This window comes from Xenopus laevis, chromosome 4S (genome assembly GCF_017654675.1).
Source record: "Xenopus laevis strain J_2021 chromosome 4S, Xenopus_laevis_v10.1, whole genome shotgun sequence".
Taxonomy (NCBI): domain Eukaryota; kingdom Metazoa; phylum Chordata; class Amphibia; order Anura; family Pipidae; genus Xenopus; species Xenopus laevis.
This window is the reverse complement of record NC_054378.1, coordinates 50,746,017-50,762,277: the sequence shown is the minus strand read 5'-3', so window position 1 is coordinate 50,762,277 and position 16,261 is coordinate 50,746,017. Positions and strand designations below refer to the sequence as shown.

The following is a 16,261-nucleotide window of genomic DNA, read 5'->3' as shown; positions in this document are numbered from 1 at the left end:
TCTCTCCCTGCTGATAGCTGATAGCTCTAGGCTCAGAGTGCAGCAGGGAGGAGGGAGGGGGAGAGGAGCAAATTGAGCATGCTCAAGCCCTAGTACTGGATGTTTATCCTGAAACAGGAAGTCTGATACAGAAGCCCATGTGTGCACAATATAAGGAAAGAAATTCTGTGTTTCTTTTGACAGAGGACTCAGAGCGGCATTACTTTGAGGGTTTACTGGTGTATTTATATAGACCTTTCTGAAAAGCTTACTTAATTTTAGCCTTTCCTTCTCCTTTAAATTACACAAATGAGAGTGTGTGTGTGTGTGTGTGTATATATATATATATATATATATATTCTATAAACTCCATCTTTACATAATACTTAACAGTTAACATAGTTAGTGAAAGGTTATATAGTACAACTTGGTGCCTAAACACACTATCATTCTTACTTGTAAAATGATGACTACTTTCTAGGGTGGCTTGTACATATATTTTATTCAGTTGAGACAATTTTACTTCAGCAAGACAAAGCATTGGAAAATGCAAGAAATGGTTGATAAAATGTATTTAGCTTATATTAAGAAAGTAAAGCTAAATAAGTGTATTAGCCTGACTACAATATTAAATATATAAACATATGTCTTTGTTTTTTGGCAGTGAATGTTTTTACACGTGGATGGATTGAAACAGCTGTTCCACATGCAGGTATGTTCTTACATGTAAATGTTTTATTAGTAAAATAAATGTACGGTAGTGCATTCATCACATATAGCCTACTTGCACACATGCATATGAATGAAAGAGGGAATCTTCAATGGTGAATAAGTATCTTACAAGTATTTCTGTGCTCTTAATTTGTGTAAATCTTGCATGTCAGCTGTCTTTATGTATCTTGTTAGATACATTGTTACGCACTGTTCATTGGTTGGGTTTATACATTATGCCTGGTTATTGAGTTCAGTAATGCTTTTATTTATAAGCATTGGAGTACAGCAATCAATACATAGTAAGTTAAAAACTAGTAAGTACATAGTAAGTAAAAAAGACACATGCATGGCAATCAAGTTTTTTAATCTAAATATAATCTGCCTAACTGCTAGTTGATCCAGAGGAAGGCAAAAGAAACAAAAAAAACAATTCCAATTTACTTCAGAGGGGGGAATCCTTCCTGACTCCAAGATGGCAATTGGACTAGTCCCTGGATCAACTTGTGCTATGAACTTGCACTTGCTAAAAAGCCATCCAACCACTTCTTAAAGCTTTCTAATGTATCAGCCTGTATGACTGATTCAGGGAGAGAATCCCACATCTTCACAGCTCTCACTGTAAAAAAAACCCTTCCAAATATTTAGAGGGAACCTCCTTTCTTCTAATCGGAATGGGTGACCTTGTGTCAGCTGGAAGGACCTACTGGTAAATAAAGCAGTACCGAGATTATTATATGATCCCCTTATATATTTATACATAGTTATCATATCACCCTTAAGAGCCTCTTCTCCAGCGTGAACAACCCCAATTTGTCTTTCCTCATAGCTAAGATTTTCTATACCAACTAGGCGTAGGCAGAAGACCCTTGAACAGACACCTGCCTAGTGCACCCCCATCATTGCTCCCTAGGCAGGTGCTTCTTCTACCTACCCCTAGTTCCGGCCCTGGTTTCTACTTACCAGTACTGATAATAGTTAGTCTCTTTATGCATCCTTCATAATGTCTGTGGAAGACCCATGTTTTCCAGGTTGCACTTGGATTTCAGTAGGCCTTAAGAGGACAGGGTTTATAGTGAAGGTACATTAAAGGTAATGGTAGACAGAGATGTGTGTCACCCACAATAAATCTGCTCTACTGCTGGCGTCAGATCTCACAAAATTACCGTCCCCTACTCTAAAATTTGAATTACCACAAGTAAATCAGGTTACTTCTAGCAATTTGGCTTAATCACTGGAAAATACAACCAATTTGCTGAATCTCCACAATTAGTTTTAGAATGTAAAGGTCCCCATACACGGGCCGATAAAAGCTGCCAATAGACCAAGTCGGCAGCTTATTGGCCCAAGTGTGGGGCCATCTGGCAGGGTAAAAGAATCCTGTCGGATCGCGGCCGTATCTGTTCATTGATGATTCCGACTGCTGTATTGCCTCCATTCTGATCCGATCGTTGGGCCCTAGGGCCCACGATCGGATAAGCCCGATATTGCCCACATTGTGGGCATATCGGGGAGAGACTGGCTCTTTGGTGACATCGCCAAATGAACGAATTTCCCTGTGTATGGCCACCTTTAGAGAATGGTATTTTCAGAAGATGTGTTGTCCGTGGTAGAGCAGATGATTTTTTTCATTGATGTTGTCACCTTTATACAGATGTACATTGGTCTCCTTGTAAGCTTGCCTGATCTTTAATTCTAACTGGTTTCTAGGTCAAAACTAAGTGATTGCAATTGATCATTGGTTTATCACCACAAAGAGAAACTCCATAGTGTCTGCACTTCTGTATCATTTCCCAGAGTTTATACAAAATAGGTTTAATGCTTAGATAGTTTTTAGTCACGTGACTTACAGTATATTATCCCATCATCATGTGGTAAGCAGGCATATAACCATTGTGTCTCCACTATGCAAGTGTGAGTTTCTACTTCATATTCTGTAGTTTGTTGCGGACAGTTAGGGCAATTTGATTATATCTCTATTAAAAGAATAGGCTGATTTTTAACACAAACCCTGTTCTTTTAACTAAAGAATAATGCCCCTTTAACTTGAGTTCAAAATGCTTGCTTGTTGTTTACAGTGGTTAAATGTTTGGGATTTGTTGCCTTAAAAGTATTTTCAACACACACCCCATTTACTTAATTCAGGGATCCCTAACCTTTTTTACCCATGCAAAAAATTTGGAGAGCAATATAAGAATGCAAAAATATGCAGGTGCCAAATATGGGCTGTGATTGGCTATTTGGTAGTCCCGATATGGACTGGCAGCCTACAAGAGCTCTGTTTGGCAGTACACATGGTTTTTATGCAACTAAAACTTGCCTTCAAGCCAGGAAATCAAAAATAAGCACATGATTTGAGGCCCCTGGGAGCAGCATTCAGTGGTTTTGTGAGCAACATGTTGCTCACAAGCCACTGGTTGCGGAACATAATATATACCCCATCAAAGAGATAATGTTTTGTGTTCTTGCAAAAAAAAACCCCCAACATTCTACCATTTTAAATTTGATTTGTAAACTAATTTAAGTTTTAGTATTTGTGTATAGGCAGCCATATCAGTTCATTATTCATCATCCTGTGTTTGCAGAAAAGCAAGCATATCATCATTCAGGTCCATTAACTCAGCTACTGTTACCTTGAGGGCCCACCAGTCTCAGTACAGGTATGGCACCCTTTATCCAGAATGCTCGGGACATGGGGTTTTCCAGATAACAAATCTTTCCGTAATTTGGATCTTCATACCTTAAGTCTACTAGAAAATCATTTAAACATTAAATAAACCCAATAGACTGGCTCTGTTTCCAATAAGGATTCATTATATCTTAGTTTGAATCAAGTACAAGGTACTGTTTTATTGTTAAATAGAAAAAGGAAATACTTTTTTAGAATTTGTATATAATGAAGTCTATGGGAGACAGCCCTTCCGTAATTCGGAACTTTCTGGATAATGGGTTTCCAGATAACGGATCTCATACCTGTACAGGATTCTGCTTTAGGGCCACTATTAACTGATCTTTGGGAAAAAAACATTTTCTCTCATGACAGTATACCTTTAACTTGAACTCAGCATCCTGCTGTGTGCCAGGGCTTGTAGTTCACAATGGTTAAATGTTTGGGAATTTGACATTTCTTGCAATGAACTGATAGGGCAGTTTCACTGAAAGGGAAAAACTGCAAATGTATAATATTTTACATGTATCTCTCCTACGTTTTGCTTTGCTATAGACTATAGACTAATTGTTTTGCTTTGCTATAGACTTTAGACTAATTGCTCCATTAATGCATGTCAGTGAATAATTAATTAATCTTAACATTACAGCAGCCTGCAGTGGCAAACTGGAGCAGCATACAGAAAGAAGAGGGGTCATTTACAGCCCAGCTTGGCCTATGAACTACCCCCCAACAATGAATTGCAGTTGGTACATCCAAGGAGATCATGGCGATGTGATCACAATTAGGTAAAATAATCACATTTTCTCTGGATCTGCAGGAAGAGGATCTTCATTTATTTACAATAATTGAGATATATATATATATATATATGTGTATATATTATGTGTTAAACTAATTCCTGTAATTTTGGAGATACAATATAGAATACAGTGGAAATTACATCTCACGCATGAGCTGAGTATGTGCGCTTTGTTCCACTGATGTCACTGAAATATTTTGCGCATGCACACCCCGGATTTTTACCTGCAAATCATTAGAAATTGGCACAGATTCCAGACATTGGGGGAATGCATAATATTAATGGAAGACAAAGCAGAAAATCTGGTGACAGCTCTGAGAATATTAGAATAAGTGCAGACCAATGATTTTACAATGAATAGGTGGCAATTTATCTGCATGCTGATAAGTGAATTGGGCAGGGTTTCTATGTTTCCAGCACTGCATATGCTTCTAACGGATTTATGCTTAGCCAGTAGCATGGTAGGATTATGTAATAGACCACTATAAAAACAAACCCTTCATTTTGGAGCACAACAAATTGATTTTTATCAGGCTTGTTATCAAATAATGGATTTCTTCAGGTCTAAAGTAAAGACTACTTCACAGACAGACATCTAATTATAAATTCCAGCTCAGCCCAGAAGATTTACTTGCTAAATTTAGTAAAGCAAATACAAAGAAGAGGAAAGTCTAGCATAATATAGGTATGGGGTCTGTTATCCAGAAACCCATTATTCAGAAAGCTCCGAATTACAGGAAGGTCTCCCATAGACTTCATTTTATCCAAATAATCCAAATTTTTAAAAATGGTTTCCCCTTTTCTCTGTAATAATAAAACAGTACCTTGTACTTGATCCAAACGAAGTTATAACTTATCCTTATTGGAAGCAAAACCAGCCTATTGGGTTTATTTATTGTTTAAATGATTTTCTAGTAGACTAAAGGTATGAAGATGCAAATAACGGACCCCAGGTCCCGAGTATTCTGGATAACAGGTCCCACACCTGTACAATGTTCTTTCCTTTTTACCATCCAAAGAACAGAGAAGACAGCGCTGTAATGTTGTTGTAATGTAATTGTGCTTGAAATGGTGCTTTGTAAGAAATTGCATAATTTTCTGTCATATGAAAAAGCAAAAAAATGTTTTGCAAAGTTTTGTTGCATAATGGCAATATGAACAGATAAACAGTGTATCACTTATTATGTGCATTTGATAAAAATAATAAATACTAAAAGCAGGGCATTGCAACCCAGATGTCTCAAGAAGAAAATGCATATTATAAAGGAATCATAAATCCTTAAGGCTAATACCAGACGTAGATCTTATTGAATTGTGAATAAATTCCACCACTATCCCGAGCCCCTACACCAAAAATCAGCCCCTTCTTTGCCTGAACCTGAAACCATTTTGTGGTACACAGGCAGTCACATGCGTCAAATTAGGTGCCAAAATGCAAGCTGGAGAAAAACACGTCTGGGACAGCTGGTGACTGGGATGCATGCAGACCAGAAGTACAGAGACCTTCAAGTATTGTTAACTACAGATAACATCAAAAAAGATGTACAGTATATTGCAAAATAATTACAAATGCCAGAAGGCAAACATACATTCAAATATTTTGCCAGTAGAACCAATTTAAACCAAGATCAGCCTTCTGCATAAACCCAACATAATCAGCTCATGTCCTCATCTGAAGTAAGGCTTCTCATTTTGAACGGCTTTCATAAATACTGTAGCTTGGGAACAATACTGATTGAAGATTCGCAACTCAATTCTTATGAAACTCACAAAACACAAGCATCATACAATACAAATGAAATATTTGCTTGTTGGTACACTATTGGGAACTTGTCAGTTGGATAATTATGCATAGTTCTCTTATTTAAAGGAATAAGGAATTATGCAATCATGTATTCCTTTTAGTTGCTTTGTGCTACACTGCCATTGTTTATTCATTTATTTCCTTATTCATGTTTATCCTCTCTCATACGCAACAGTTTTAAGAATTTTGATGTTGAAGAATCTCACAAGTGCTCTGTTGACTGGCTGCTGATTGGGCCTTCGTCAAGAAGGGAGGAGTACAAAGTATGTGGCTCTGCCATCCCCCCTGCCTTCACCTCTTCACGCGATCATGTCTGGATTTTCTTCCACTCTGATGCATCAAGCTCAGGACAGTCTCAGGGATTTCGTCTTTCATATATTAAAGGCATGTCAAATATGTTTTACAGCTTTTTAGTAGTATTATATTAAGGGTGTTTGAAGGGATGAGGAGCAGCAGCTTAAAAAAAATGGGATATACCTGAAATCTTCAGTGCAATCTTAAAAGTGCCTCCACAGTTGGAGATTTGTGATGCATTTTAGCCAGCTGAATTGTGTTAGGCTGAGAAGATGCCACGTAGGGCTGGTATTTAGTTTTGACTTACATTTTGGTACTTTAAATTTTTTTTTTCTAAATATAGACCTAAAATACCGTGCTTCGTCATCCTTATCGGGCACGGGAGGTAAAGTACAAGAGCTGAGGTGGAATGCAATTAAATTCTTTTGCTGTAATTACATTTTTATGCCACACTTTCACAGCTGAGATAATGTATTTATTTTCAAAGTGGTTTATTCTGGCCATGAAGACAAATGCACAAATAAAAAATAAATCTCTTAATCAAATTGCCTCAGACTAAAAGCTACAGCAAATGAGAGCTCCAACTTTCACGCACTTACTACTTACTGTAAAGCATATTTGGAAACCAGAGGGTTCTCTGGTGTATACCCAGAGTGCTTTACATCAGTTTAATGCATTTTCCATTACTATTTGCATTTGAATTCAGCTCCATGGATAAGCTGAATCTACATTTAAGAAGTGTCTAATTTTTTTATAATGGCCACCTTCTCAATATCTCCCCCAACTGCCAAAATATAGGAGAGGGCTTTATTAAGGCAGGACTAGAGGGCCGGATATGCCCCTCATATACTTTTTGTGGAACCTCATCATTTTAGTATATACTGCTCTACACACATTCTGTATTGTGTACTGTTTTATGAGTCAGTCCTCATTCTGTATCAAGTATCTAGAAAACTTCCATTGCTAATTGTCACATCCTACATTCAGGTTTAGTAATTGTTCCATTCATTATATTTTTATTGTGTTTTTATTCCCAACAGGAAAAATGGGTCTGACTTCTTGCCCTGCTGAAGAGTTTTTATGCGGGAATGGCAAGTGTATTCCAAACAGCTGGAAGTGTAACTCCCTAGATGAATGTGGGGATAACACTGATGAGAGAAACTGTACATTCCCTTCTGCAGAAACACATACCAGCTTATGCCCACTTGGCACTTTCCCGTGCAGCGCTGCTCACTCTATGCAGTGCTTGCCTAATGAACTGCGATGCAATACTGTAAAAGACTGCAGCAACGGTTCAGATGAAGAAAATTGCCCGGATATAAAATGTGGCGGAAAACTCAGCAATTTCTATGGTTCCTTTGCCTCTCCTGATTTCTTTCGTGCTGATCACAGCATAACAGATCTGCAGTGCACGTGGTATGTGGATACTCAAGATAATCGACATGTTATTCTGCAAATAAGCTTGCAGCTGGGCTACAATGACTTTGTGCGAGTGTATGATGGTATTGGTGAGAGAAGTGAAAGACTCTTGCATACTCTTTCCTATCACAACAATAAACACACTGTCCTTTCTGAATCTCCAAATGGGCAACTCACTTTATTATACCATGCACGATCAAAAAGTATGGGCCATGGCTTTAATGCAACTTATCAGGTCAAAGGTTACTGCCTCCCTTGGGAGCATCCTTGTGGCAGTGATGAGGGGTGCTTCTCTGACAGCCAACGTTGTGATGGTTGGTGGCATTGCCCTAATGGCAAAGATGAAGCAAACTGCCCAGCCTGTCAAATGAATGAGTACCCTTGTGAAGGAGGCAGCGGCCTCTGCTATTCTTCCCTTGATCGATGCAACAATCAGAAGAACTGTCCTGATGGCTCAGATGAGAAGAACTGCTTCACTTGTCAACCTGGCAATTTTCACTGTGGGACCAACCTATGTATCTTTGAGACCTGGCGCTGTGATGGCCAAGAAGATTGCCAGGATGGAAGTGATGAAGAGAATTGCCTGGTGATTGTACCCAGGAAGGTCATTACAGCAGCACTTATTGGCAGCCTTGTGTGTGGACTACTTCTAGTAATAGCTCTGGGCTGTGCATTCAAACTTTATTCACTACGGAGCAGAGAGTACAGGTGAGCATTTCATGGCCACAGAGATGCCAATAAGACACACCTAACCAAGCTTTATTCTAATAAAAACATGCAAGTAGCATAACATTTAAAAATGTACTGCCCCCTTATCAGCTCCCACTCATATGAACAAATGCATTTATATTTTGTTTTCTCATGCACAATAACTGGTCATGCTTAACCTATTTTAAGAATATCACTGGTAGATGAAGCAATGAAGAAGGTCTTGATTACAAATGCTATCTTATATATTAATGTATATTTGTTAGTAAGGTATAGAGCACAGTAATGGCTTTATTTTATCACTCACCCTCTTTGCAAGTGCAAAGGAGGTGCACTTATGGATTATTTACCATTGCTTAAATTAAGAAAGATCTATGGTTTGATGTTTTATGCAGAAAGTATTTGACGAGTACTCCATTCACCCGTAGAATTAAAAGAAGTAAACTTTTATTTTCAACTTATTAAAAACATTTAATTTGATGTGTTTCGTATCTGCCGATACATAGTCATAGGTTTTATGCACTAAAAATACTAAAATTATATAAATCACTTTCATAATGCCCAACTTTCTCATTCTGCTGAGTGGCTGTTTGAGGAGTAGTTAGTAATGATAATGATTATAATAAGCAGCTCCTTATCACAGAACTTAAAGAAGAACTAAAGGTAAAATCATTGAGGATGCCCCCAGTCAATATAATTGCTTACTTGATACCCCAGGATATTGATTGTGATACTTTTTGCAAAAAACTGCACCAGTCTTAGGGTATCTCTGTGCAATCTGCATTGCTGCAATCTTCTTTGGCATTATATGTCTTCTTTTCATTCTGGTCTGGGGTGAGTGAAAGTTGAACTTAGCCACCAAAATGCTCTCATGTTGAGCAAAGGTGTGTACAGGTGTCTATACACATTATAAATGCAAGAACATGGATTTTACAACATGGCTGATTGCCAGTTACAGGTGTTTGCAACTTTTATTTCTCTACATTTTATATGCAGTGCAATTTAGTCTACTGTATCTTTTGCTGTAGCCATTTTCTTGGTTTTGTAACATAGTAACACATATAACATTTTCCAGTCTGATGTTTTTTAACTGATCATGAGGTGCTGCTGTCTCTGGATAAAATGCAAATATTAATGTTAATGTCACTAGTGGAAGTTTACACACTTCTCTCAATCTTTACTTTAAGGAACAGTAATACCAAAAAATGGAAGTGTTTTAAAAGAATGAGAATATAATGTAGTGTTGCCCTGCACTGGTACAAAGGGTGTGTTTGCTTCAGAAAAACAACTGTGGTTTTGTAATGGAAAGTGAGGAACTTACCCCACGGGACATCCAAGATGGCGACCTCCTGCTCCACCATGCGGTTCTTCCTGGTCGTAATATGACTGCGTCAGGAACGTGTCGCCCCAGGATTGGTCGCCGGCGACGGAATGGACGCCGGCGTCAGAATGTGCGTCGGCGTCAGGACGCCAACGTGAGGACGTCGGCGTCAGGACGCCAACGTGAGGACGTCGGCGTCATGACGTCACCGCGTCAAGTTTTGGCGCCAACCTTGGACTATTTATTCTCAATTGCCCTTTCTGTCCTTGCCCAATTATAGGTCTATCTCGTATAGTTCCTGGGTGTGATTTCTTGTTATTCTGCTTTTCCGTGTACCGACTTCTGCTTGTTTAAAGATTCTGATCCTTGCTGCCTGTATTGACCATTTGCCTGATTACGACTATTCTCCTGATAAATCCTTTTGTACCGCGAACTTGGTGTTGTTGTCTCCTCCTTGGTCCACACTACAAACAGAGCCTTCGGGCCCTGACAGTATAATTGGGCCATGGACCCTTCTGAGGAGCCTCCAGTTCCTACTGATGTCGGCAGAGCTGTTCGTGGATTGGCTTCTCGCATGCAGACCTACGAAGCCCAACAATCCCACTTCGGCCAGGCACTAGAAGCAATCCTGGAGAAATTGTCTGCCTTGTCTCCGGTGGTTCCAGTTCCTCTGCCTGTTCCTGCTACTCCGCTCCAGGTTTCCGAGCCTCGCATCCCTGCACCTCCTCTGTACAGCGGTGATCCGGAATCATGCCGTGGTTTCATTAACCAGTGTGCGATCCAATTCACCCTGCTCCAATTCTTAGACACCCTGAACCTCTACAACCCTTCTTCATTGAAGTCGATGCCTCTGATGTAGGAGCTGGAGCAGTTCTGTCTCAAAGATCTTCTTCTGACGGTAAACTCCACCCTTGTGCTTTTTTCTCCAAAAAATTTTCTTCTCCAGAGCAGAACTACGATGTTGGCAATCGGGAGCTACTTGCCGTTAAGTTGGCCTTGGAAGAATGGAGACATCTGCTTGAAGGTTCTTCTATTCCGGTGACAATCTTTACTGACCACAAAAACCTTGAATTTATTCAATCCCTCAAGCGCCTCAATCCCCGGCAAGCCAGGTGGGCACTTTTCTTTTCTCGTTTTAATTTTATTATCACCTTTCGTCCTGGCTCCAGAAACAGGAAGGCTGATGCTCTGTCCAGAAGCTTTGCTCCTGAAGATTCCTGCCCCGAAGATCCTGTACCCATTGTGCCCTCCACCAAGATTATTGCTGCCTTGTTTCCCTCCTGTGCCTCTCAGTTACTTTCTGCTCAGTCTTTGGCTCCTGTAGAGACTCCTCCTGGTGTTGCCTTTGTTCCTCCGGAATTTCGTCATGCCATTTTATCCCAATCTCACAGTTCCAAACAGGCCGGTCATCCAGGGATTAAGAAGACAACCGAGCTCTTGTCTCGTTTGGTCTGGTGGCCGACTCTAAGGAAAGATGTCAAAGACTTTGTTTTGTCCTGTTCCACTTGTGCTGTTTCCAAGTCCGGACATTCCCCCTCCCCAAGGGTTTTCTCTTGCCACTTCCCATTCCATCTCGACCTTGGACTCACTTGGCGATGGATTTCATTGTCGATCTCCCTGTTTCGTCTGGTCACACTGTCATCTGGGTGGTGATCGACAGATTCAGCAAAATGGCTCACTTCACGCCTCTTCGGAAACTGCCTTCTGCTCCCGAACTCTCTGAACTTTTCATCAAACATATATTTAGTCTCCATGGTTTTCCTGCCGAGATTGTGTCTGATCGGGGTTCCCAGTTTATTTCCAAGTTCTGGAGATCTCTTTGCAAAGCTCTTAACATCTCTCTTCAATTTTCTTCTGCCTACCACCCACAGTCTAATGGAGCCGCAGAACGGGTCAATCAGGCCTTGGAACAGTTTCTTCGGTGTCATGTGTCCCTGTGCCAGGATGATTGGTCGGATCTTCTTCCCTGGGCTGAATTTGCCCACAACAACGCTCTGCATTCTTCTTCCCAGAAATCTCCTTTCTTCTGTGTTTATGGTCTCAATCCTTTGGCTTTTTCCCAGGATCTTCTTCTTACCAATGTGCCTGCGGCCAATGACCAAGCTGCTCACATGTTGGCTATTTGGCATGCTACTGCGGCAAACTTAGAGAAAAGTTCCTTGGTGCAGAAAAAGTTTGCTGATAAAAGAAGGATTTCTTCCCCTCCATATATTCCTGGTGATAAAGTTTTTCTTTCCACACGCAACATTCGTCTCAAGATTCCTACACCCAAGCTTGGTCCTAAATTCATAGGCCCCTTCCCTATCATCGAAATCATCAACCCTGTGGCTGTTCGTCTTCAACTTCCTCCTGAACTGCGGATACCCAATGTTTTTCATGTTTCTCTGCTTAAACCTGCTGTGTCTTGCCCCTCTTCTTCTTCCTCTCCAGCTCCTGTTTTGGTTGACGATCATAAAGAATTCGAAGTCAAAAGAATCTTGGACTCTCGTATTTCTAGGGGCATTCTTCAATATCTTATCGAGTGGAAGGGGTTCGGTCCAGAGGAGTGTTCTTGGGTGAGAAGCTCGGACGTACATGCACCTGTCCTGGTTCGTAAGTTCCACAGACTTTTTCCTTCTTCCCCTAGCCTCGGTGGTCCTGAGGCCCCCCCTAAGGAGGGGGGTACTGTAATGGAAAGTGAGGAACTTACCCCACGGGACATCCAAGATGGCGACCTCCTGCTCCACCATGCGGTTCTTCCTGGTCGTAATATGACTGCGTCAGGAACGTGTCGCCCCAGGATTGGTCGCCGGCGTCAGAATGTGCGTCGGCGTCAGGACGCCAACGTGAGGACGCCGGCGTCATGACGTCATGTAAATCCTTCGAATATCGAAGTCGAAGAATTTACCGCAAATAGTTAGATCGCTGAAAAATCGATTTTAATCGATCGAACGATTTTTCTTTGACCTAAAAATTGTTAGAAAGCCTATGGGAAACTTCCCCATAGGCTAACATGGCACCTCGGTAGGTTTTAGGTGGCGTAGTAGGGGGTCGAAGTTTTTTTTAAAGAGACAGCACTTCGACTGTCCAATGGTCAAATAGTCGAACGATTTTTAGTTAGAATCGTTCAATTCGAAGTCGTAGTCGAAGGTTGAAGTAGCCAATTCGATGTTCGAAGTAGCCAAAAAAAACATTCGAAATTCGAAATTTTTTTTTCTTCTATTCCTTCACTCAAGCTAAGTAAATGGGCCCCTTAAACACTTGTTACTGTTCCTTTAAACTCTGCCTTTGTTATTGTCCAGGAAGTACCTGTTTTTATTTTCCCATGGCTAAAATTACATTTTGCTTGTTCATTAGCTTTCTTTGTTTCCAAAGCCTTGTAGATGTAGTGACCAGCCAACCCTTGCCTGTAACATTAAATATATTTCTGGTATCCACTGAATATGTCCAAGCTTCCAAGGATATCAGTGTTTTTGCTGTAGTTCACAGTATTGCTGGAAGCTGCAGCTAAATTGTGCCAGTGCTTAATAATTGGCTGCATTGTTTTGGTTGTGTTGGCAGTTTAACGAATAAAGTAACACTGTGCTCTGCACCTGTTTTGTTTTTTTAACTTTCTTACAGGGCTTTTGAAACTCAGATGACACGCCTTGAGGCAGAGTTTGTGAGGCGCGAGGCTCCCCCTTCATATGGGCAGCTTATTGCACAAGGTCTTATTCCTCCTGTTGAAGATTTTCCAGTATTCAGTGACTCTCAAGTAAACATCTCTTCACTCATTGTGCATGTGATCCTTTGTTTAATAAGTAGCTTCAAAATGCCTTTCTATGAAGTGATATTGATATTTTTGTATTTCCTTTTTTTATCTGCACAAAAAGGGTTTTTGTTTTGGCATTTGTTTTTGCAAAGGTTATAGTAGGCTGGTTATCCCTGCCCCAGAAACACTGCAATACAATATAGACACTATTTAGAAGTAGTGATGGGTGAATCTATTAGACAGGTGCAAATTTGTGTTGAATTTCTGCGTTTCAGTGGCGGTGAATAAATTCGCAAATTTGCAGTGAAATTTTTTTTGATGCCGGCCACAATTCCGGCATCGGCCACAATTCCGACAATTAAACGCACGCCATTGACTTTAATGCGTTTCGACATTGTTGCTGCCGCCTGCATTGTTGCTGGGGCCTGAATTGATGCCGGCGTTGGATTTTGACGCCCGCGAATTGAAGCCGGCATCAATATTCACAAATTTTCGGGAATATTGGATATAACGGGACAAAGTCGCCCATCACTATTGAGAAGTATTAAATAGCACAGCTGATGGTTGTGGCACACTCACACAATATTAAGATTGTTGATGCTGAAAGGTATTGTGGTAAGCCACGATTTGCCAGATACAGATATACAAAGTCATTGAACTCACCACACACACACACCCACCTCCCCCCGTTGGCAACTAGCTAAGTTATTAGGGCAATGTCATTTATTGGCTGTACTGTACAACCTGCAAAGTGTGTGCAGCACAATAAATTATTTAGAGGTGGAAACATTTTGAAAAACTCAAATGTTTTAATAAAATCTTCTTCATAAATCATCACTATTCAAGGTTTTAAAAAAATTATCCTTGAGTATATTTGAGTTCACTTTTTTTGTTACCATGGATTTGTACTAATTGCAAAAACCCCCAGCTGGAAAGAAGCAGAAGAAAAAAAGTAAATCATTTAAAAATTATACAAAAGAAAGAAGTTACCAAGATTAAGATACTCTATAACAATCGACAGGTTATTGTAAAGGTGAACTACCTCTTTAAGGAATGAGCCATAAACTGCCATAGAAACACAAACTGTTATTAATTTAAATTACATAAGACCAGATACAGATTTTGCTGTCTCTGGATAAAAGCCAAAAAGAAAGATCTACTTAATGTATAAGTAAGGACTGTTCTACTGAGATAATAAATTATGCTCTTGATGGCATGATACTTATTTAAAGGGGAAGTAAGCCCCCTAAAATAATATAGACTGCTCTTTTGAGAACTCCATTTTACATTGGTGTTCTATTCTCTTTTGTTTTCATGGTACTGGCAGTTTTACACTGCTAATATTCTTATTCCATAGCAGCTCATTGCTGCTGTGGTGATTGGCTGCAGAGCATTACTTGCCTTACTTATGCAGGCAGTGTCCCCAGGTGATTCTATGCACAGTTCTGTCTTCACTACATTGACTGTCGTGCTGAACCAATCATTTAAATATGCTCCAGTGTATAAATTGCATCAGCTTGTATGGCATCGTATTTACTATAACTAGTTCAAGTTTAATATCTAGTCTTTGCTTTCTTCGCTATATTTTTTATACATATACAGTGTAACTAAACACATTTCATTCTTTGGAATATTCATTGTTTTTAAAACAATCATTTGATCACAAGCTATTTTTATTCTTAGTGCAAAGACAGCTTTTGTCCCATGGTTTAGATTTATTGTCAGTGACATGCTATTTTTAAACCATATTGATTTAGTGAATTGCAATTCATTTTGCCTTTACCTCCCTAGGTTTCCATGCTACAGAACATCCGAACAGCTATGAGGCGGCAAATGAGACGTCATTCTTCCAGAAGGATTTCCTCTAGAAGGCGTTTGGGAAGACTTTGGAACAGACTGGTTCACCGCCCACGCGCACGGGGACAGATTCCCCTCCTGACATCCATTCTGTCACAAACACGATATAGCGAGACAGAAAACAGCATAAATGAAGACAACTGGCAAAGTCCATCAACTCCCCCTGAACGATTTTACACATTCGCCAGCAATCAAGACTCAAGTCCTGATCTTTCTTCCAATGATTTACATTTTGAGCTGGAAGCCATAGAGCAGCTTCCGTTAAATGATTTACAAAACACTTGCAGAGACTTGCACATGCCTTTTCAGGCAGAACAGTTGGCTCCAAATTCAGACTCAAGGGAGCCTTGTCACAGCAACTGTAATTCAGCCATAACTGAAAGTATCGAAGTTACATTGGAAGACTGTTTGTCATTACCTTTCCAAGAAGAAGGTTTGGTTCCCCTGCCACAAAGGACTTCAACAGAGGGTGCCAATCACATCCACAGCCATCAACAGGGTTTAAAAAAGCCCAGTAATTTGCCTTTAAAAAGAATAAACTTGGATCAGGTAGACAGCAAAATGAATGTCCAGATTCAGGTTAACAAGGAGCCATGTTCCTGTGCAATGTCTTGTCAGGACGAGCCTTTAGGTGTACATAGTAGCATTTATCATTCAGTGGAAAATGGGACAGAGGAGGTTCCTCACCCGCTCTCAGAAAGTTACACTAGTGATGACGAGTCACTACTGGTTTTCTAATAAAAGTTCTTCTATCTTACTGGTCTAGATTTTGTACTTTTTGGAAAACAAACCCATAAATCAGCTAGAAGGATATATATTTTTATAATATATTACCAATATTCATATCTGCAAACCTGAGCTTGACTGGCAGAAAACTCTTTGATGTTGGGTTTAATTTAAAAGTATGTAAGGTCATAGAAACTGTTCAGAACTTATACTTACCTCATAATTTAAAGCTAAATTACTAA

At 40.0% G+C, this 16,261-nt stretch overlaps 1 protein-coding gene across 2 annotated transcripts in view; it reads left to right on the top strand.

Annotated features, from left to right (window-relative positions):
- lrp3.S (LDL receptor related protein 3 S homeolog) overlaps positions 1-16,050 on the top strand; it is a 28,960-nt gene extending 12,910 nt beyond the window's left edge. For both annotated transcript variants that reach the window (XM_018240486.2, XM_041561216.1), the window contains exons 2-7: positions 644-691; positions 4,008-4,146; positions 6,140-6,348; positions 7,299-8,385; positions 13,307-13,439; positions 15,228-16,050. In XM_018240486.2, the coding sequence (XP_018095975.1) occupies positions 644-691; positions 4,008-4,146; positions 6,140-6,348; positions 7,299-8,385; positions 13,307-13,439; positions 15,228-16,031 (2,420 nt within the window). In that variant the 3' untranslated portion in view covers positions 16,032-16,050. The remainder of the gene's footprint in view (positions 1-643; positions 692-4,007; positions 4,147-6,139; positions 6,349-7,298; positions 8,386-13,306; positions 13,440-15,227) is intronic.
- Positions 16,051-16,261: the final 211 nt, after the last annotated feature.